The sequence below is a fragment of the Palaemon carinicauda genome, chromosome 28, assembly GCF_036898095.1.
Source record: "Palaemon carinicauda isolate YSFRI2023 chromosome 28, ASM3689809v2, whole genome shotgun sequence".
NCBI classification, from domain to species: domain Eukaryota; kingdom Metazoa; phylum Arthropoda; class Malacostraca; order Decapoda; family Palaemonidae; genus Palaemon; species Palaemon carinicauda.
The window spans coordinates 58831605-58856119 of record NC_090752.1 but is presented as its reverse complement, the minus strand read 5'-3'; the positions used below and the strand labels follow the sequence as shown (position 1 = coordinate 58856119).

Below are 24515 nucleotides of genomic sequence, written 5' to 3'. Positions count from 1 at the left end.
ATATATATATATGTATATATATATATATATATATATATATATATATATAGATAGATAGATATATGTATATATATATATATATATATATATATATATATATATATATATATATATATATATATATATATATATATATATATATATATATATGCGTACGCGTGACGATTTGTATTGCAATGAGAAACATATTTTCACCATTCAATGGTTAATCAGACTAGTCGTAAATGCCACTGCGTTTATTGTTATATATGAAAAATTACGAAAAAAATATTCAGAGCAATACAAGTTTTCTTTTTCTTTCTGGATACTGTTTTTTTTCAAATTCAATTAATACATTATAGTTGATATCATACTTGAAATGAAAATTCTGAAAGACACGTGGAAACTTACTCATATTGAAATAAAAATGTCCCGTAGAATGAGAACCACTATTTCGGATTGATTTCATGTTAACTGGTGTTTATAAGCTTCATAATTTAAGCGTAGACAACTTGCATGGTCGAAGAATTTCTGAAAATAATAAAATGAATTTGAAATAGAATAATTATATTAAGCAATATTATATTATCTATGTTATTTAAGTGAGATATAATTCCATATAAACATTTTTTAAAGGAAAAAAATGACCCATCTTTGCGAAGACACCTTCACTGTGCGAGTCGTAGACAACTTGTATTGTCGAATGATTTTTGAAAATAATGAAATGGAATTCAAAATAGAATAATTATATTGAGGAATATTATATTATTTATGTTATTTAAATGAGATATAATTCATTATAAATTTTTTTAAAAGGAAAAAAATGACATTTTTCGAAGACATCTTTACTCCGTGAGTCGTCTATAATAAAATGAATTTAAAATAAAATAATTATATTAAGAAATATCATATTATTTATGTTATTTAAATGGGATATAATTTCATATAAACTTTTTTTTAAAGGGAAATAATGACCCATCTTTGCGAAGACACCTTCACTTTTGAGAGTCGTCTAACGCCACAAGGTAGAAGAAGATCGGAAAGTCGGCCATGTTTGTTGTGAAGTTCCGAGGCACAGCTTTGTTTACCCAGTGAGAGGGCTTCTGTACCCCTTTTCTCCGTTATTTAGCAAGTTTTATCTCTCTTTTAACTAGTGCTGCAGCGAGAACGAGTCTCCTGGTGATCCGTTTCTCCGCCTATGCCCGTTATTTGTCTGTAGATCCGGTAAATGAGGTTAAATCTCACGATATATTAACGTTCGATAAAGCCCATCGGAGGCCTGTAAGGCTCAGGCTAGTGCCTTCTTCTCCAGGTAAATTGATGGAAGTTCCTTTGATTTATAAGGTTTTCTGGTGCTATGAGAATATTTTATGGCTTTTAATATAGTCTAAGCCATGTGTGTTCAGGAAATACTTTACTACGAGTCTGTGTTATCCATTGGAGTCGGAACAATGAAAGTTTAGGCTTGTGTTTTTAGAGGAGGCCTACGCTGTGTGTAATTAGCCTTTAGTCAAAATAAACCCAAGTAAATTAGTGTCTAGTAAGTAAGGCACTATCCTTAGCCCGGGTTAGGTTAGGCTTTTGTTATTATTCTTTATTTTATATGTCCATATAGTTGTAAAATAGATCTCCTTGCTTTTGTTTACCATTTTATAGACATAGCGTACCCTATTTCCTTGCTTTTGTTCACTAGGTATTATTGTACTGAATTACAGGGCAATGTAACCTAGGAAAAAAACTTAATTTTTTCTATAGAAAAAATTCCGCTCTCTTCGCAAATGAATAGTTATATACATGTATATATATATATGTATTTATATATATATATATATTTCTATATCCTACGATAATGGGGGACCCCCAGTGGGAACTCGGAGTTTTGGGTGGGAAAAACATACCGGGGAAACGGTATATAATGGTAAAACAAGCCTTTTATTTTCTATACATTACAGTCTTGGAGGTATGATAAACAGAGGAAAAGACAAAACAGTTTAAGAGGATAAACTTTGGCGGCGCTGTTGCAAAGGCTATGTCTCGTGAAAAAATACGGTAATATTGAGCTGCGGCAATGTTAGCGTAACATGCTAGCATTAGCAGTGTTTTTCATTTATTTCTTATGTAATTCTACTTGTCGGTTGTAGTCGCTCTCGCTCGTTCGTTTGTACATAGCAGGTTTCGACCTTCTGTGCATAAGCTCCTCCACCAATAGGATTTCTTCTTCTCTAACCGTCAAATTTAACAATTCGACTTCACCCGCTTTATTCAAGTATATGACTTAAACCGGTACAACTATACTATCCCTTTGATGTAATACCCTCTTATACATATGTTTGACCCCAGTATTTCTCGTTTTTTTATCCGATACTTTATAAAATCACCTCATTTTATATTCCCGTTAAATATTATCTATCTTACACCATTTTATCTTGCTATATTTCTTTTATACATTTTGTTATTACCTTGTCATGCCCAGATTTCACATAAATACTTGCTCTGGACAAGTATCCCATTTTAGTTCATTCATGTTACTCTCTAGACTCCGTTACTTTTCCGTTAACCAATCACGAACCCATACGTATGGAAAGTTTGCACAGGATGGTTAATATTTCCCTACCCTCACCTTCCATCAAACTTTTCCGTGGAAACCTTTGTCCAAGTCAGGTCTTTGTTTGTTCGAGTGACATCTTTTTGCGTATTTTACGATGGAAGTTTAAGAAAATTGTAACGACTGCTTTAATCCATACTTGAAAGTATTTTGGTGAATTCCAATGTTGATAATTTTCTTAATTTTCATAATGCAATAGCCCAACGTTTACAGTGTTCCAAGTGCAGTACTGAACCAAGACAAAGAAGTTAAGACATCACAGGCTCAGTCACAACACCCCGTGACCCACAAGTTTCGTTGTCGCGTTCATAAAAGTAAGTCATTAAATTCTTTAATTTTAATGTGTTAGTTTTACTATTTTGTTAGCTTGCGCAGGTCAACATTAATGCTTGCCAGTGCATATGAGCTTGGATGTTTTATTTTCCTGCGAGCGTAAGTGAGCCAGTGGCGGAACAAGAACCATCATATTTAGCGTTGCTAATGTTATCGGAATATTGCTAATGTTAGCGTGCGCAGCTCAACATTACCGCTTGCCAGTACATATGAGCTTGATGTTTTATTATCCTGCGAGCGTAAGTGAGCCAGTGGCGGAACAAGAACCAATATAGGTAAAGTATTCGAGCTTTATGTTTTATTTTCCTGCGAGTGTAAGCGAGCCAGTGGCTGAACAAGAACCATTATAGGTAAAGAATAAAAGCAATTGAGCTCCAACAACCATACGAAGAAGATAGTGCACAAACTGTTGGAAAATTCCTTTTTTGTGAAGAAAATATTGAAAATAAGAAAAGTGTACTACAACAAATGTGGATGAAAAGAGAAAAAATAGTGAAAATAAGGAACACACAAAACTAAAAGAGACAGAGGCGCCGTTGCAAAGGCAAAGCCTCAACCTGAACCTGAACCTTACAGATTCTCATTTTGAACAGAAAAAGTGACGAACGAGTGTCATTTTCGAAGAGAGCGGAATTTTTTCTATAGAAAAAAGTATTTTTTTTTCCTAGATTATATTGCCCTGTAATATAGTACAGCAATGCCATCGTAACATTGCGAATGTTAGCGTTCGCAGTACATACGTGAGTGAAGTGACACAGAATTTGAACAAGTCATTATATTTAAACATTTTAACAGAATATATATAACAAAAGAAATTATATTTAAACATTTTAAGAGAAAATATGTTTTCCTGTAGAAAATATTGTGATTTAACCGGTTTTCACCTTCCCTTCATCCGTAATAACAGCAACCAGTTCGGCTACTTAAAGTTAGTCGAATTGGTTGTTCTGTTTGTTTGCGGTTGAAATGAAGGTCAAATCATGTTATTTACTACAGGAAAACATATTTTCTGTTTGAAATGAGAATCTGTAATACAGTAAAACTACCGTTTACTATGTTATAGCGTGCCTTACTAGATAGCCATAGTTTTCCTTCCTTTTGTTTACCATGTTATTAAAGTGTACCTTATTAGATAGCTATAGCTCTCTTATGTTATTGTTGGTAAAGTTTTTCTGTGTTTTTCATCGGTTTATTAAACATCCAAGAAGATAATGTATAGAGAAGAAAAGGCTTGTTTTACCATTATATACTATTTCCCCAGTATGTTTTTCCCACCCGAAACCCCGAGTTCCCACTGGGGGTGCCCCATTTTCATTGGATATAGATATATATATTTCTGAAACTATTCATTTCCGACAGGGATGATTGTCATTTTTGAAGAAAAGGACAATAGAAGAAAGTAGTGTTTTCCCTAGGTTATATTACCCTCTAATACACTAGGCTATAGTAATACCCTATTGTTGACCATGTTATAACGTACCCTATTAGGTAACCATAGATCTCCTTGCCTTTGTTTAATGTGTTGTTATATTCTACCCTATTAGATAGCCAAAGATCTCCTTAATTTTATTTCTATGTTGTTATAGTGTTCCCTATTAGATAACCATAGATCTCATTGCTTTTGTTTACCATATTATAGCATATGTTATTAGATAGCCATAAATCTCCTTCCTTTTATTTCTGTTTTATAGCGTACCCAATTAGATAGCCTTAAATCTCCTTGCTTTTGTTTACAATTTTGTTATAGCATACCCTATAAGATAGCCATATATCTTCCTGCCTTTGTTTACCATGTTATATCCTGCCCTAATGTATAGCCATTAGTCTAATTTTATGCACTTAAACATTGTGGGAAATGGGAGCCTGCATAGTTTTTTTGGGACAGATTGTGAAAACAACATTTTACAAGGGAATTACTCAAAAACACAACCTAACCTAGGACACTGAAGGGTCTACGTCCCACTGTCCAATTTCTAAGTAAATTGTTTGCCTTTGAGAGACTGGGTGTTGGATACTGCACAGGCATTTTATTTGGCGTCAGTGACCTTCGGTGTCGGGATGCCAGAGAATTTTGGAATCAATCGATGAACTTGCATTGCCTGCAACCATATTTTTACAGCTACATTTGTATGATGTAATCATTAGCTGGCTTGTTTGAGCCAATTAAGAGCTTCCAATTATGTATGCATAAGTTTCTAAATTTATTAAGAGCCCCATGCCTCCGCTCCACTTCTGGTATGATTATCTTCGCAAGAAGACGTCTTCCATTGGGAGTTCAATCTATTTGAAAATATAATCACCTAATTTGGTTATTTATCATGTTTAAAACACACCAGTATATAGCTATTGTTGCTTTTTTGAAAGTAAAAAACGATATCCCTAAAATAATGACCCACATGATCGGCTCTTGCAGTTCATCCATGTACCGCTTATCAGAACAGGGGGGCAATGAGATGATGTTTATTTGTGAGTGAAGCGAGCCATGGTAGAGTAAAAACCATTTGAGGTACATGATGTGGATCATAGCTAAATATGATTCTTTAATTTCATGCCACTTACATAGCCATATATTTTTCCAACTGTGTGTACTGTACTCCTGATCTTTAACCCCCAACACTATTTGGAACTTTCCAACCTTTAACCCCCAGGCGTTTTTTTTTTTCAAGTACATTTTGCTTAATATTTTTTTTTTTTAAATTGCTCTAACAGCCTTAATTTTCGTCATAGAGAGGTCAGGTTGGTATCATTCTTTTGGAAAATGCCTGAAGTTTCTCATAAAGTTATCAAAAATATGCAAAAAAATGTAAAAAAACAGTTTTTTGCAAGGATGTACCAGTACATCCGTGGGGGTAAAGGGATGAGTTTTGTGAAACGTACCAGTATGTCCATTGGGGGTAAAAGGGTTAATATTGAAGCAAATCACTGATTTTTCCCACCCAAAACCCCAGTTTCCAACTGCATTCCCCCATGATTTTTAGCATGTAGGTCAACTCATGAACAGGTGGTTTGCCTAATATATCTGTGGACATAAATGGATTAAACCTAACCTGAAATTCAGTCCCAAGACTCGCCGTTTGACCTGAGGTTGCTCTTGTTCAAGAAATTTGCCTCATAAACGAGATCAATCTTTTCACTTAATGTCACAGTTCCCCTCGCGTGCCTCTGAAATCGGGACACCTAGCATCTCTCTGATCTTGTGGGGCAAGAGAGGGAAAAAAATGAGGCTGCAGAGGCTTCTCGTAAGTCCACAATCCTTTCAGCTCCTTAGGAGTATAAACCAGGTTTGGCCCTTGTTGGAAAAAAATCTTACTGTACTGTAACGGGAGAGAGGAATTTACTCAGCGCTGTTGATCCTAGTCCTTGGGGGTGAGGGGAGGAATCTTGAATCTTGGATAAAGGTAGGTTCTCCCACTTCTGATGCAGGTTCCTTCCCAGCAGAATCAGAGTCAACCTTTGTTAGAGTTCTCGCACTCATCAGAGAGATGAACGGACTCTGGGAAACACTCACGGAGCTGATCGAGGCCGGGGTGATTCAGATGGATCGGCGCCCCTCAAGCCTCCAGACCAGCCTTTGAGCTTCTGGGGTCGATCCTTATGCAGGAGACGCTTGTTCGAGCGAGTTCTCAGGTTACCGGACCTAAGAATTCACTTTGGTCAAGTACAGTAGATCCACTAAGGTCTTGCCTTTCTCTTGTCAGTGGAGATTTTATGACTCGGAAAAGGCTGACCTAGTGCCTCTTCCGATTGATCCAGCGACATCAGCACTAAGGTCTTGCCTCCATCTTTCTCTCGTCAGTGGAGATTTTATGACTTGGAAAAGGCTGTCCTAGTACCTCTTCCGATTGATCCAGCGACATCAGCACTGAATTCAGGCATGATGGCAGGCAGACCATAGTGCAAGGGCATTTTCTTCTCTACCGCCAAATCAGCATCTGTGAAATAAGCAGCAATGACAAGCTGGATTGACCACCGGTCCAAAGCCTTATATTTCTTTACTTCATCTAGCAATTTGTCAATTTCCACTGAAGAAAGTTTTAGACTTAGCACTCTCTTGAGCTAAGGCAGTGACTTTCTTGGCTCATCCTTTGCCCAACCAGTAGCAAACTGGGTGTTGAAGAGAAAAGATGCACAGTGGCTTTACGTTTCCTTAGCCAGGTGGGACAGGAAGCGTTTCTCTCCCTCAAGAACGCACATATCCTGGTTGCCTTGACTCTCTTCCCTGAAAAAGAACTCGGGAAGACCGTCGAGAAATGGAGGAAGGCGAGTCACGACTCATTCATACTTAGGGCAGAGGACTTGCTAGAGCGAGGTGTCATAGAGCTTCTCAACCCAGAAGGACAGTCCCAAATAATACGACGGCGAAGCGCTGATCAAGATCTGAGTTTCCAGGACCCTCTACTTCAAGAAGAATGTAGATCAGGCTCCCCCCTTTTGCTCCCAACCACCAGAGTTAGGAAATGAGATTGGGGTTGTTGAGTGTGGGGATCCCCTTCTTCATCTGCTGCTAGTGGGGGATGCCTGTCAAGCCATTGGTCAACATGGTACCAACAGGGTCTAGAGAGTTCGGTTGTAAAAGTCCTCGGAGATGGATACTGCCTCCCATTCATCAACTCTACCCCTTCTCTAACTCGCTCATCCTTGAAAGCGAAGGTGATGATGGAGAAAATGCACTAGAAGTTGTCCAAACTGAAGCTCCTTGTTTTCACAGCCTTCTCTCACAGAGGAAGTGACTGGTGGATGGATACCGGTCATTGATCTCTCCCCTGAATGAGTTTGTTCTCCAAACTCCATTCAGGACGTAGACTGTTTGTGCTGCTGTAATGAAGGACGACTTCGTTATTTCTGTCTCTAAAGGATACGTACTGTATTTTCAAATACAGTTCCATCCTTCCGGTAAAAAGTACTGCCGCCTTATTCAGGGGAGTCAGGTGCCAATTCAAAGTTCTGTGCTTCGGACTGTCGACTGTTCCCCAAATGGTCACGCTAGTCTCAGCTTGGACCCATTCGAATGGGATCTGCATTCTGCGATATCTTCATGACCTGTTGATCTTGCCATTCTTGAGGAGACGGTTGCTCCAGGATCTAGACAAACTTCTCACCTTTTGTCACAATCTGGGGATCGTGATCAATTGGCTGAAGTCTAGTCTTATGCTTAAGAGACGGATGGAGTATCTGGGTATGTTGATAGATATGGCAGCAGCAAGAGTTCCCTTAAGATGATTGTTTCAACAGACTTGGAGAAGTAGCGCAATTGTCTCTTATCTCTCATGAACAACCAACAAAAAGGGTCCCTCCTAGGATACCTTTCATCGTTGAAGCTCGTACCTCATGAGCGCCTCCGACAAAGATCGCTTTTAGTGGTGCTTGAAGCGACAGGTCAGCAGCCACCGATCCTCCTCTACCGTAGGTTGTGATGGAGCCATGCAAATCTGAGACCTTGTATGACCTGCCTCAACCACCCCACTAGTCCAAGGCCAAAGGTCAGAGTGAAGGTGAGCTGTACATGTCGGGTGGGCTGGGCTTCACCCTGCGGCCAGTTGTGTTTATCTTGTTAAGGGTTATGGTGGCCGATTTGGTAACGTCCCTGACTGGGGTTTAAGTCCCGCTCAAACTCGTTAGTTTCTTTGTTTGCCGCAACCACCTCACTATCCTTATGAGCTGAGGAAGGGGGTTTTGGGGGAGCTTATAGGTCTATCTGCCAAGTCATCAGTAGCCATTGCCTGGCCCTCCTTGGTCCTAGTTTGGGGGGAGAGGGGCTTGGACGTTGATCGTATGTGTATATTGTCAGTCTCTAGGGCATTGTCCTGCTGAATAGGGCCATGTCACTGTCCCGTGCCCCTCCCTTTCTTGAGTGGCCTCTAAACCTTTAAAAGCTTAATGGCCGGTTCCAACTTGGCTGAAGTCATTCTCTTATTAAAGGTCTCACAGGTTTGTATGGATAGGAGAAATACAAATTGATTAAACAATTTTTGAAAGTGTATATATTTATAATCTCATAATAGTAATTGCCTTTCATAGTGAAATAGCGTCACAATGACTATCGTTCGGCAATCATTAAGATTGAAGTATAGAAGTACTTAGTTTTTTTTTTTTTTCACCTGATGTTGTTTGCTTCCAGTCTTCCTCTTGCTTTGTTGGAGTTATTTATGCTGCAATTAGGTTAAGTCTTCAAGGTTTCCCCATTCTTCTGAAGATTTTGGACTTCATTCTCTACCATCCTCAACTATGTAAGCCGAAGAAACGCTGGTGCATTTCATCCTCCTCCACCCTAGGAATAAGAAAAAGTCATGGAAATCTTGTCAGACTTTGCATTATCTACAGCCAGCTACACTTTATAGCGTGTGCTCTTTCTCCCATTAGTGGGGCTGACATATTAGTCATTGAACGTGCTCTTGGCTGACCCTATTTCCATCCTTCCCATAAGTGGAGGACCTTCCTGGACTCCTACAAAGATGCAGGGGGAAAGTCTATGCTGCTTTTCCTGTGTGATAAAATTCATTCCAACTTGGGTCATGCCAAGTGTAGAGTCCAGTTCTCGGATTGAGGTTAAGATTGTTTGATGTTCCTATATCTTACAAGGGAAAACACTGGTCGACCTACAGTAGGAGAAGGCTTACAAAGCTAAGGGCATTGGCATGTTCTTAACATCTAGGAGGAACCGTTTGGTTTTACAGATAATTAAGAAAGGTTTCTGTTATTGACAAACAACTTATGTGTCAATCTACTGGAGGGAAGGCTCCCCGGTGTCTCTGGACACCTTCCTGGTACCGTGGTGCTAGCTCAACATTTAGCTACCAAAGTTCCCTATGGTTCCATGTGGACTTGAAAGCTTCTTACTTTGGGTACAAAAATTGGCCGGAGCCTGATGTTGATTGATCGACTCCTCTCCTTTTCCTTCCATCCTTGCTTCTCACTCTCATCCATCCTTGCTTCTCACTCATGAGACATCGGACAGGCCAATGTTTATGTATAAACAGGCACTGATGAAAGTGAGTTACATAATAAAGAATCCCATTTTAAGAATCTTAAAAGACTTGACAGATTCAACTCCCTCTGCTCTACCTTTATAAGGGGGTGAAGGGGAACTGTGGGTATCTTTCAATGGATGAGTTTATCCTCTGAACACATTCTTTTATTTGCATCTTGATTGAAGTAGCTGTCTATCGACCTGTTCTTCCCAATCACGTCAAGGAGGAATAGATTTGAATATTTGTTGAGCAAAGTTTTCCGACCAAATTTGTTGAGGCTTAGGGTCATTCTTGCCATCAACATGTAGGTTGGCCAGCGCACTAGCCACTCGTTGAGATACTATTGATAGAGAGTTATTGGGTCCATTAACTATCTAGAAAGTACTACATTGGATCCCTCTCTCTGGTTACGGGTCATTTTGTCTTTGCCTACACATAAACCGAATAGTCTGGGCTAGTCTTTCCACATTCTCCTCTCCTCACATAGCTGACAACACTGGGAATACCAAACATTTTTCTTTGTACAAGGGGTTAACTACTTCAATGTCATTGTTCAGTGGCTACTTTCATCTTGGCAAGGGTAGAAGAGACTTAACTAGCTATGGTAAGCAGCTCTTTTAGGAGGACACTTCAAAATCAAACCATTTTTCTCTTGTCTTGAGTAGTGTCATAGCCTCTGTACTATGGCCTTCCACTGTCTTGGGTTAGAGTTCTCTTGCTTGGACAACATTGGTCCATTGTTATGTAAAAATTTTAGCATTGAAAAATATTAGATAGTTAAATAAATCTTGCTAGAATAATATTTCAGAAAAAAAATTAAATACATTGGCGCAGCACGAATCCCCCTGTCACCGTGACTCCGTGAGACTAACTATTCAAGGAACTATCTGTCTGATAAGAGGGAGTGGGGAAAAGGGGGAAGTCAGGAGGGAAAATCATTTAAGCTTAGCCCTTTAGTCTAGTGGTTAACAACTTATAAATTGAGGATATGGATTCAAAGTTGTTATTTAATTTTGCTTATGTCGTTTTGTGCATAAAGCAAAAGTTAGTTAGGGTTGTAGTTTCGAAATTTGCAATAAATTATTATAGGCCATGGCTCTACCTTTATAGCTCTAGTCTCACGAAGGGTTTCTTCAGGGAGAGGAAATAATGATAATTAGATAAGTCAATAAGCGAGGTGGTGAGCTATCTTCTCTATTAGAAATATAATCGATTCTACCTCTATTATTGGTTATAATGTATAGAATCTATAATAACCCCATATCTAGAATAATAATAATATAGCATGCTAGGGCATGGCTATACTGTATGTTAAATAGCAGCAATATATACTCGCATCAAAGGGTGTCTATATGGCCATAAGTTATGATTTGTGAAATTTCTCCACAGTTAAAGTGTATTATACATCCTTCTTTATTTTTCCTAGGCCTATAGGCTTAATAAGAATTATGTAATCAAAAGTACAAAGTTGAAGTTGTTTATAACAGTAAGGCGAGGAGAGGCAAACTGAGCCTCTTAAACCTTCACGAGTTTGGTCTGACTATATCCTAAGTAAATCTCAAAAGATGAAGCTTCTTAAAGGCATTAATAAACCAAATACAGTAATAGATAATGACTAAGACTAATGATACAATCGTTAAAGTTTAAGTAAACGATAGACCACTATAATTTAATAAAACAATTATGTATAGTTCTTTAAAATACATAGGCATATGTGAAAAATAAAACATTCAAATTCCACTAAAATAATTAAAATAAAGACAATATCATCATTATTTTATGGCATAATATGCTTAGGCATGTTATATCTCTCTCTCTCTCTCTCTCTCTCTCTATATATATATATATATATATATATACTGTATATATACAGTATATATATATATATATATATATATATATATATATATATATACTGTATATATATATATATATATATATATATATATATACCCGTATATATATATATATAAATATATATATATATATTATTATATATAAATATATATATATATATATATATATATATATATATATATATATATATATATATATATATTTATATTTATATATATATAAATATATATATATATATATATATATATATATATATATATATATATATATATATATATATATATATATATATATATATATATATATACACATATACATATATATATGCAAATTTAAACATGGTTTTCATATTTTAAATAAGCCATATATTTTAATGCATTAAAATCTGGATTCTCTTACCGACCTCGGGATCAGAGCCTCAGGCGAAATCACTCAAAAGACTATAGCATCTGACCGACCAGGTTTCGAAATCCGGCCGGTCAGATCCTGTAGTCTTTGAGTGATTTTGCCTGGGGGTGTGATCTCGAGGTCAATTAGACAATCCAAAATTTAACGTATATAAATATATTGGCTTATTTGATGACTATACATATAGGCGTACTTTGTGAGACTGTGACTGTGTGTCTGTGTCACCATGACCCTACCACTGTACCAGTTGATGTCTTGTTAGACTCCGCCCACAATTACCTCTTTGATACGTTCTTTACGTTAAATACTGTGGTGGCTAAAAAGTCAGACTCATTAAGTAATAATTTTTTTATTTTTGATCATTAATTGAAATTATTGGATTATTTTTTTTCCATAATGATCTAGCTGATATTTTGATAAAATATCAGCATTAATTCTCTAAAATCGCACTTGATGAACTGTAGCTTTTATTTAGCGGAATTTCAAAATGCTTCGTCCTGGGAACCTAGTCTCATTAGAAATGTAAAGAATGTGAGAGTTGCCAGTTAGTGACTTTCGTACAAAAATCACTGAATTCCGGTATCATCAGTTTTGCTGCATACTGTACAAGTACTATAAGTTAGTGTCATATTTCAGTTTAGATCTAATAACAAATATGATTTATTTAGTAATCGAATATCTATTTGCAGATCAAAGATGGAATCTTCAAAGACTCTGGGTATGACCTCGGCCATTAGTCTTGCAGGGCCTAAGCCATTGGATTTAATGCAAACTAAGAAATTGGAGGAGTACCTTCGAGAGGCCAAGATGTTCGAGACGGATGAAGAAATGAATCATAGGTGAGTTAACGGGAACACTGAATATTGATAAAGTTAAATCTGAAATTTTTTTGTGGGTGGGAATACAGTATTTATTTTTAGTGTTTTTTCTCATTACAAAGAGATGATGGTGATGGATAAGAGTGCTTAGATATGAATACTCTAATCTTTACCGCCACCAACAAAATTGGAAGGTTATGTTTTTGCCCCTGTATGTTTGTGTGTGTGTTTTTTTGTGAACAGCTTCCTGGCCACAATTTAATCTTAGAGTAATGAAGCATGCAGGAATTAACCGTTATGTAAAAAGATGGAAATGATTAAATTTTGGAAGGTCCCTGTCAAACAAAATGTCTAATTCCCATATTCAGCCATAAGTTTGGACATTGTTGTCACAGAGACTTCAAGCTTGGTTCATATTTGAGGTTATGAAAATCCACGCCAATTAATACATGTTAAGGTCATGGTTGAGAAATAAGCTGCGGAGGCGCAGGTCTGCTCTCTACTGAGTGCCCTTCTAGTTTTCATCAATTATTATTGTTTACAAGATTGGATCATAGATATTTCACTTTGCATTTTAGGTCTTTTTAACGTCTGCTTCCGAGTGAATATAAATCTTTCGTCCTTCAGTGAGGAGTACAGTATTGTCTTCAGTGAGGGCTGAAACTATCATTAAAATATTAACAAAGTAGTTACGGTAACTAGCGGGTAAAGGTTTGCTGAGTCGCTCACCTCCCCGATTATATCATGTCATTTTTGTCTTTGGTCATAGAATGTATGTACGTACTTATTACTGCTCTCTCGACTCTGGAGATTTTCTTATTTTGCTTGTGATAAGTGTTTGCTGTATTTTTGTGTTTTGTGAGCGCTTTTGTTCAACAGCTAGAAGGTAAGGATGTGATAGTGAATTTGTTCTTTTGAGGATACAAACCTTCTGACCTACATATTGTGTACCTTGTGAAGGGTGGGACTTTAATATGTAGCTCTCTTTAAGGGTGGTGTTGTATCCCTTCCTGAAAAGATGGCTTTGCTGATCAGGGAGACGGTGAACCTCTCTTTGGGTGTTAACTGACTCGATTGGGAATTTTCCTCCCCATTAGGCAATTACTTGTTGTGGCCTTGGTGTTTGCTCTTACCGTCGTGCCCTATACTGATCATCAGCGTTTTCCGGTAATGCCTGACGTGCCCTGCCATGTGGACCTAATGGTGTTTTAGTGTTGTTCGTTTGCCAAGGGAAGTAGGGGGAGTTTGCTCTCGCCCTTCCTCCTCTATCTATCTCTTCCCCTCCCTTTTTCCAATGATTGGGTAATTCCATATGGGGAAGTTGTTGAGGAAGGGGATGATTCTCTAGGAAGGTCATTCTCTTAGTTTCTCTTTCTGTCGGTACTCTTCTGCTAACCGGTACCATCGAGGTTGGTCAAACAAATTTGAGTGCAGTGGCCAGGGGAAGATTGGGCATAGCACTCAAAATTTTTCATTTCCTGTTATGCCGAGGGAAGATTGTTCCTTGTTTTTAGCATGCTTCTCTGTTCAGAGCTCGCTACCAATCGGTATCTTTGGGGTTGGTTAGGGATTTTAAGCCTGGCAGTACTTCTAGATGCTTATAAGAGTTTTTCTTAACAATTTGTACCTTTAGGGTTGGTTAGTAGAATGTGAGATCTGTGTAACAGTATGCAACCCCTTAGGCGATCGAAGGTAAAGACTCGATCCTTGCCCTTCGAAGGGAAAGGCATTCTGTATGCGATGTCATATCTCCACCAGGTGTGTGGTTCCTCAAGGGGTCAATCACTGACATCTGAAGATGCTGAGCTGTGATTGTGCCCCCGAAGATCCATTTTTCTGTTAAGGAAACCCCCGGGGTGCCTTCCTCCGTGGAATCATCATTGCCGGGCGACCAGGCTTGTTCCCAGGGCCTGTCAGCCTTTTAATTGTTATGATAGGGTGATAGGCTGCGGGAGTCATTCCCTTGCTCATGTACGGGACCAGGTAGACTGGCATTTCCAAGAAAGAAAAACCACCAGTCGGTTCTATTTTAGGGCAACTTCTTTCCTATTAATAAGAGTCTCCCTGTTTTAAAGGATGAAAGTTTTGTATATGTATAAAGTAAATTTTGAAAGTAATATTCATTCTTTTTAGTTGTACAAACCTCCCTTGGTCCAAAGCCAGCGGTCAAAAGCGAAGTCCTTTACAGGAGAGTAGGTGGGACTCTCAACTGCGCTCACCACCTGTTGTTGATGATCCCACAACCACGAAGACATTTCCTATATTAACGGACTTAAGATTATATAGCTAGAAAAAAAGTGCAAGTTATTTTTAAAATTTTATATTTCATTTGAGACTTAAAGGGGACTAAATCCAAGGCTTCATTTATGGCTACGTCTGTCATACTACCTCAAAACCCTTGAGTGGAGTTTTGATAATCCTCTCAAGAGTGTACCAGGAATATTCCCACCCCTTTCTACCTTTCTTTCAGGCTCCAGTCCAAAAGTCAGATAAGGACAATAAAACTAGAATGTGGAAACTGATGTAGGCAACTCTCTTCATGGTCCTGCAAGTTGGGCTAACCTGAATATATGTGCTGTGTGCCATTTCTGCCTATTCATCACAATTGCCTAAATCTGTTGACATGTTTACATAGGTGATGGCATGCAAGCACTGGAAAGCAGGTAATGCTTCTACAATCTACATTTCTGGTTAGCGAATGGAACTGAAGGCTGGAAAAAAATCAATTTCTTTGTAGACCTGCAACCTGTATACAGTATTACAAATTTCCTATCTATCAGGGTGCCAGTAAGTACCGCAGCTTTGTCTGCACTTGTAACAGACTATTACAAATTTTCTATCTATCAGGGTTCCAGTAAGTACTGCAGCTTTATCAGGGTTCTAATAAGTACCGCAGCTTTGTCTGCACTGGTAACAAACAGTATTACAAATTGCCAATCTGTCAGGGTTCTAATAAGTACCGCAGCTTTGTCTGCACTGGTAACGGACAGTAATACAAATTGCCTATCCATCAGGGTCACAATAAATACCTTGGCTAAGTCTGCATTGGTAAGTCTCTCAGGTTTTCACGGTTATCGTTCGCCCCGGGATTCAGCTTGATCCCATTTGTATGGTGTATTCCTTCTATATTGAGAGTGAATTATGATACACAAACAAAGCTGACTGAGTTATTGTAAAAAACAGGTTGGTGCAGTGAGCATCTAACACCATATTATGGAGGAATTATGAGTAGAGTTTCCGGGGCAATGGGGATTATATAATTTTCTATTATGCTGATGTAAATTAAAATGAGACAAATTTGATTAATCAATTTTGAAATATGATTAATGTTATACAGATGAAAATACTGTATGTTAAAAATATTCAGGAAATTGAAAGAACTCCAAAGCAGACATAAGAATATTTTTAAATATCTGTTATCTTTGTGCTATTTAGATACAAGTACATCATTTAAACATTGCCAATCTTGTCTGACATGACGTTTCGATTCTCTTCCAGGTTTGAGGTTCTTGGTAAGCTTAATGACCTTGTTCGTTCTTGGATTCGGGATGTAAGCATCAACAACAAAAATATGCCACCACAGGTACTGGCTGATATTCGTTTGTTTTTCATTTAGTTTGGTTTTGCTCAAATATTATTGTGTTAATATAGAATTGTAGCTACTGTAAATAAATTTTGTTCAAGGTGTAGATTATATTTTAGTTGTGAAGGAAAGTCGTCAACAGTTGTGGTGGTTAGTGAATGTCAACTTATGTTAGGTTACGTTAGGGAATTTTGTTGCAGAATGTTAAATTACGTTAGGGAATTTTGTTGCAGAATGTTAAATTACGTTAGGGAATTTTGTTGCAGAATGTTAAATTACGTTGGGGAATTTTGTTGCAGAATGTTAAATTACGTTGGGGAATTTTGTTGCAGAATGTTAAATTACGTTGGGGAATTTTGTTGCAGAATGTTAAATTACGTTGGGGAATTTTGTTGCAGAATGTTAAATTACGTTGGGGAATTTTGTTGCAGAATGTTAAATTACGTTGGGGAATTTTGTTGCAGAATGTTAAATTACGTTGGGGAATTTTGTTGCAGAATGTTAAATTACGTTGGGGAATTTTGTTGCAGAATGTTAAATTACGTTGGGGAATTTTGTTGCAGAATGTTAAATTACGTTGGGGAATTTTGTTGCAGAATGTTAAATTACGTTGGGGAATTTTGTTGCAGAATGTTAAATTACGTTGGGGAATTTTGTTGCAGAATGTTAAATTACGTTGGGGAATTTTGTTGCAGAATGTTAAATTACGTTAGGAAATTGGTTGCAGAATTTTAATTTACGTTGGGGAATTTTGCTGCAGAATGTTAAATTACGTTAGAGAATTTTGTTGCAGAATGTTAAATTACGTTAGGGAATTTTGTTGCATTATACCATTTGATGGATTTTGATATACATGTACTTAATAAATGTCTGCTCTTCGAAGGTAAACATTCAGTTATTTAATACCAAGTGTTTTTTTCAGATTGCAGATACAGTCGGAGGTAAAATATTTACCTTCGGCTCGTATCGTCTAGGTGTTGCGGGTCAAGGTGCTGACATAGATGCCTTATGTGTAGCACCTAGGCATATTGATAGGTCAGACTACTTTTCTAGTTTCTCAGAACTCTTGAAAGAGTTGCCAGAAGTTACAGAAATGAGAGTAAGTTGTCATTTTGTTGTTTAGCTGTTCTTGTGTATTATGCATTGGTTTATTTTCATAAAATAGAAAGGTTGTGATATATTTTATTACGCTGTTATTCCAAGATAATTTTTATTGATTTATATTGTCATAGACGAATCTCTTCAAAGGTTAATGATATTTTTACTGCAAATTTTCTAGGCTGTGGAAGATGCGTACGTGCCCCTTATCAAAATGAAATACGAAGGCATAGAGATTGATTTATTGTTCGCAAGGCTGGCTCTTAAAGAAATAAATGACGACGTTGAACTTCAAGAAGACAGCATTTTAAAAAATCTCGATGAAAAATGTGTCAGAAGCTTGAATGGTTGCCGCGTAACCGATGAAATTCTTCGTCAAGTTCCCAACCGAGAAAGTTTTAGGTTAGCCCTGAGGGCAATAAAACTCTGGGCCAAACGTGAGTCATCTTCTCAATAATATTATTGTGGATTTAATGCCTATAGAATGTATAAAAAGTGAAATATGTTATAATTGCTCTACATAAACTTTCATTAGAAACTGTTTGCAGCCCTGACTTGATTGCTCTGCTCGCATTAAAAACTATTTTCATTTTTTTATGCAGGTCATGGTGTTTATAGTAATGTATTAGGCTACTTGGGAGGAGTGTCTTGGGCGATGTTGGTTGCCAGAACATGTCAGTTATACCCAAATGCAACAGCGTCCACATTAGTAGAAAAGTTCTTCTTAGTGTTTTCTAAGTGGTCCTGGCCAGCTCCTGTATATCTCAAGCAGCCATCTGATGGAAAACTTGGTTTTAAGGTAAGTGCAATAAAGCCTTATATGCAAGGCATTTGGCCCTTCTACAGAGTTGTTCACTTACATTTTCTGTCCTGTAATATATTTAGTAGTCATTACCCCTGCCAATAAAATTGGAAAGAGGTTATGTTTTACCCCATTTGTGTGTGTGAACAGCTTCCTGGCCACAATTTTAATCGTAGAGTAATGAAACTTGCAGGGATTAACTAATGTAAAAAGGTGGAAATGATCAAATTTTGGAAGGTCAAGGTCACGGTCAAACTAAATGTCCAATTCCCGTAATCAGCCATAAGTTTGGACATCAATGTCACAGAGACTTCAAACTTGATTTATATTTGAGTGTATGAAAATCTGTGCCAATTAATACATTTCAAAGTTGAGAAATAAGCTGCTGTGGCGAAGTGCCCCTCTAGTTTGTGAATGTTTTTATGATGAACTGGCTGACATCCTGCTTTTTCAACTAGGTTTGTAGCTTAGCTTCTAATAATAATAATAACTGCCTAGCGTTCCTCTGTTTAATGCTTAGGTCCTTTCTACGGGTGGTATTATGAGAATAGAATTTGTGTAAAGTATGTAAAACTATTGTAATCTCATCAGTGAATTGTAGTGGCATTACTGATTGATGTTTGAAATAAGATTCTTGATTGCCTTAGAGTAATTACAGGTAGCAGAATTGCAGATAGTAATCTACTGTAATTAATGCATTGAGGCAATTCATTTACTAATTTAATAATTGACATCTGATTTGCCATTATAGTTTATTGAGATGTAATAGTGTGCAGTATTAGTAAGTATTTATGGTGTGTTATTTTTAATTTTCTTTAGTAATATACTTTATATGATAAGAATTGTAAGTAGATGTGGGTAATCCCCAGGATTTTACCAATGCAGTATTCTTACATATTATTTTTACTGTTTCCCTCCACAGGTGTGGGATCCAAGAGTTAACGTACAAGACAGATTTCATTTGATGCCCATAATCACCCCAGCGTACCCACAACAAAATTCAACGTTCAACACAACACAGTCAACTAAAGCCGTCATGGTCGAAGAATTCATGATGGGGCTTCAGATTACTGAAGACATCATGTTAGGGAAGGCCACTTGGGATAAACTTTTCCAACCTCCAAGTTTCTTCACCAAATATAAGTAAGTATTATATTGTCTGCGAAAGGATAAGTTACAGGTATTTTGAAAAGGTGATCTCTTAGGAAATTTGATATGGAAATGTTTATTGAAGCGAAGGAATTAGAGCTGGAGAGTAACATGAACTTTGCCATTCATCAAATACTTCAAGGTTACAATTACCACAGCTTGAGCTGGTCCTTTAATTGTATTTATGCTAGGGGTACAGTGTGATAGATTTAGCTTGCTTTATATTTGACTAAGTGTCTGGTACTACAGTTAAGTTAGTGCAAAGAGATCATAATAGAGATGTTGAATGGTTTATTTTGAGATATGATTGAAGAAGGACATGAGGGGTAACAGATTGCACAAAGAGAGAGAGATATATATGTGTAGAGGGGAGAGGGAGGGAAAACTTAACAATCTTGACATATGACTTAGGTAGAATGCCTTATAGGATTTTGTAAACCATCACAAAAAATGTCAGTGTTAAAGGGTTGTAATGGGAAGATACTGCTTTGATATTTGTTCCCAAGTGTATACAAAAGTTTTGTCCTTGAAAAAAGGGACTATCTTCTGTGGAGATGGAATTGTTTGTGAAATTGTTAATGAGGTTAACGACTGGTAGTGAGCATTGGCAAGTAACTCTGTTCACTTTCCTGTCAAAGACTTTTCCCTTTGGTCTTTTGTCGCACAGTATGGTTGTACTGTTGCGTTCTATCATAGGCTGGTTAATCTTTTTATCATTCTTTTTGGTTTGAGTGGTGCTCTCTATAAAGTAGTTGACATTTCAAGTTTTAAGTGTCAGCAACTCTTCCTAAACACTGGCAAAATCAAGGAAGTTGTCAAAAACAGACTTTTTCTAGCTTCGAGACAATGAAGAACAGAGGGTTGAAGTACCAGATCAAACTAAGAACTCACAAAGTCAGTGGTATTGATCCCTTTAGACTCCTTCACAGCCTTCTATTTAAGGAAATTACTCACAAGTCCTTCAATACTCAAGTTCTTGGCACTGTGGTGGCAGTTCTATTAGCAGCAAAACTCTGCTTCCATACGGGACAGGAAGCATCTTATGTATGCTAACATGTTCTATGCAAGTCTGGGGTAGAAGTAAAATTACTGCTTTCCTACCGATTTCCTTCCCCTTACTTGGGGGATGAAGCTTTTGTACTGTTACTTTCTGGATCTAAAAACTGATGTATTTAATTTCTGATCATTAGACTAGAATTATAAGTAGTTCTCCCCCATCCTTCCTTTACGAATGGGAGGTTGAAGGACGAATACCTATCCATTTTCCTTCACATGGCAGATAATTCATTCCAGACTGCATCTCCACTTCCATAGAGAAAGATTCTTGGCGCTTAAGTACCAAGTTTGTAACTACATTAAGTACTGACCAGGACCTATCAGAGGAGGTTTCTGGCGTCATTTCATTTGCATACAGGACCAGGTAGATTTGCATTTTCCAGGGAAGAAAAATAATGGACCAGTTCTGCTTTACAGAACAAATAAATTATTTTGAAACTTTTGTATTTTCTCAGCTGTACAAACTTGATTGCTTTAAAGTTGAACTTCCCACCTCAACTACCACTCATTGCTGAGGCGAAGGTCAAAAGTGAAGAGTTTTTGACAGGCGAGTGGGTGGGGTTACTCACCCACGCTCATCACCTGATATCATCTACCTTGATATCGATTTTGATGTCCATACCAGGTCCTTTGAAGATGTTCCCCTTTATTAAAGGTCCCAAAAATGTACAGCTAGGAAAATTAATTTACTAAGGCAGAAGGACCTGCTTAAGTGACTAATAGTCCTATGTTAGAAGATGCTGTCATTGCAGTGGATATCTTGAAATATTTAACAAAAATTGGATAAGCTATGTTATATGAGGACAAAATTGTCAAGGGGCTTCAAGGAGTACATTTAAGAAATGTTACATTGTCAAGCAAGCTTCGATCGTAGATAGAATGGGTCTCTTATGGAAGGTTATTCCACACTAAATGTTTGTCACCAAGAGAAGAAAACTGTCCCTGGGTTCAGGGCTGTTTAAATCCATATCACATTGGTTTTCAATAATGATTATGATTCTAAGTTCTTGCGAATATTTTGGCAAAAAAGCAGTGTCACATGGATAGTCTTATGTTTATAGCATGGCCCTTGGAAGGCGGTTATATATCAGTCACTATTCCAAATACCAAAGAATACCCACGAGAGATCTTGAGCATGGTCAAAGTGAAAATATTTGAATAAACACTGGTATGTTAGGAAAGTAATTGAAAAGCACAGGATTGAATGAAGAGTAGTAGGGAGAAGGTGAGAGAAGTGACATTTTAGCCCTGTAAAAATTAGACCTTGTTTAACTGCTGTTAGAGGAGCATCAAGCATGTAAAGTACAGTATACAGTTGCCTCATTCATAATGAAATTCTTATGTTCACTAAGCTTTGTTTGCTTATAACGTAGTTAGTGATTGTGATTGTAAATGGTATAATTATTAGCAATGTTGCATTGAAGGATTTTTTAGGTTGTAATTATTGATTAATATTACTGTATTTGGGTTAGGGAAGACAATTTGATGTTATAAGTAGATATTTTCTCCTATGGTTTTCTTTTGGTATGTTTATTGGAGGTAACCTAGGCATTAGCTGGGGTTATTTAGTGTAAGTTGTCATTGATAAGAAAAATAGCTCTGACTAAGGTTATTGCACATTTTTATTGGGAAAAATTTATACATACATTAGTTTTAGTATTTTTCCTTCTAATGAAGATGTAAAAAAGGTTTCTTTTAGTCTTTCTAAAGACCAGTGGGTCTTTAAAGTTGTTTTCATTTGCACAGTTTATTTTGATAAAATATAGATGTTTATTATTCCTGCAAAACAGTCTATGACTTCTTCATAGATTTTTGCCTAATCCATACTGACTCTGATGTTGTATCCACAGGCACTACCTGGTCATATTGGCCAGTGCTTCAACACCAGAAGATCACTTAGAGTGGTACGGTTTAGTGGAGAGTAAAATAAGGCACTTGATCCAGACCCTAGAACATAATCCCATAATAAAGACGGTCCATATAAATCCGCAAGGTTTCAGCTGTTGTCACGATGAATACAAAGGAAGACCACACTCGGCATGGTTTCTCGGGGTCGATTTCAAAACGTGCGAAAATATCAATATTGATCTTACAAATGATATCAACACTTTTGTTGAAATAGGTGAGTTATTTTATGGTTTTTATACTCTTTAGATTTGGACTACAGTGGTATGGCAACGTACATGTATTCATCTTTATTTATTTCAACGGTACACAATTCATAAATAGTTATTTCTGAATTTTGGTAGTTATTTTTAAAACTTCCATCTCTGCCAAGAGATATCAATAAATATTTCTAAATTATACATTCATTATGCAGAATAATATCTATTCCTTCTAAGGTTAGTCACAGTTATCAAGACGCATCTCTCCCTCTTGTGTGTGGCAAGTATACTTTAATCACCTCCGTCAAGGAAGTGGGAAGGGGGTTATGTTTTACCCCCTGTTTGTGTGTGTGTGTGTGTGATTCTTTGTGAACAGCTTCATGACAACAATTTTAACTGTAGAGTAATGAAACTTCCAGTGATTAACTGTTATGTTAAAAGATAGAAATGATTAGATTTTGGAAGGTCAAGGTCACGGTTGAGCAAAAGGTCGAGAAATAAGCTGCCGTGGCGTAGGTCTGCGCTCTACTGAGTGCTCCTCTGGTTATTAGTCTTATGAATGGCTGGTTGAATAAATGTGTTTATTTTCATCAACATTATGATATGCATCAAAGAAATAAGATACCATGTTGAGAGAAGGAGAAACAGAACATAATGGTGTCTGGAATTATGAATTTAGGTAATTATGAATACCATCTTGAACAGTGGTTATTCAGAATTGGCCCTGTATGGGTTTGTGACTTTTATACCTTACTCTAGGTATTAGTAAATGGTCTTTGCATTGCCCCTTTGCCCTCTAGCATTTAACTCTACCATGATTTCTGCTTCCTTTAGTCACTTTGCTATTTAACTTCTCTCATCTGTTACTTCATTGTGTAATTGTGTGGTTCTTCTCCAGTTTTGTCTTATATTTTAATATATACTTCTTTCTTTTACATGAAGTTTCTAATTTGTAGTCAAACCACTCAAGTTCTACTCTTCACTGCCTTGGTACATTATTGATTAACCTAGTGGTTCATTTGCTAAGTGATCAGACTAACTTCCAATAGTCAAGTCAGATAAACGATGTTGAGGTAAAAAAAACTGATAATTTTCATTGATACATATATATTTTTAAATTTTCTGAAAAGATGTGCACATTTGAAGGATGATATATTAAGAATACAATTAGCTTACATGTTTAATTAATCTGCATCTGTTGTTACGTGAATTTTCTGTTGCAAATAGGAGGAATATTCTGTTTTTATCTAAATACAAGTTAGTCACAATACCAAAAAATGAAGCGGTAAACTTTTCTTCTTCTTCTTCTTCTTCTTCTTCTTCTTCTTCTTCTTCTGCTTCTTCTTCTTCTTCTTCTTCTTCTTCTTCTTCTTCTTCTGCTTCTTCTTCTTCTTCTTCTTCTTCTTCTTCTGCTTCTTCTTCTTCTTCTTCTTCTTCTTCTTCTTTCTTCTGCTTCTTCTTCTTCTTCTTCTTCTTCTTCTTCTTCTTCTGCTTCTTCTTCTTCTTCTTCTGCTTCTTCTTCTTCTTCTTCTTCTTCTTCTTCTTCTTCTTCTTCTTCTTCTTCTTCTCTTCTTCTTCTTCTTCTTCTTCTTCTGCTTCTTCTTCTGCTTCTTCTTCTTCTTCTTCTTCTTCTTCTTCTGCTTCTTCTTCTTCTTCTTCTTCTTCTTCTTCTTCTGCTTCTTCTTCTTCTTCTGCTTCTTCTTCTTCTTCTTCTGCTTCTTCTTCTTCTTCTTCTTCTTCTTCTGCTTCTTCTT

General features: G+C 37.0%; 1 protein-coding gene across 1 annotated transcript; it reads left to right on the top strand.

Annotated features, from left to right (window-relative positions):
* Positions 1-1017: 1017 nt before the first annotated feature.
* On the top strand, positions 1018-22825 carry hrg (hiiragi). The gene is made up of 8 exons (XM_068352537.1): positions 1018-1291; positions 12840-12989; positions 16467-16551; positions 17474-17650; positions 17831-18086; positions 18252-18448; positions 19374-19594; positions 22507-22825. The coding sequence occupies exons 2-8, from the start codon at positions 12847-12849 to the stop codon at positions 22808-22810; spliced, it is 1383 nt and encodes a 460-aa protein (XP_068208638.1). The 5' UTR covers positions 1018-1291; positions 12840-12846; the 3' UTR covers positions 22811-22825.
* Positions 22826-24515: the final 1690 nt, after the last annotated feature.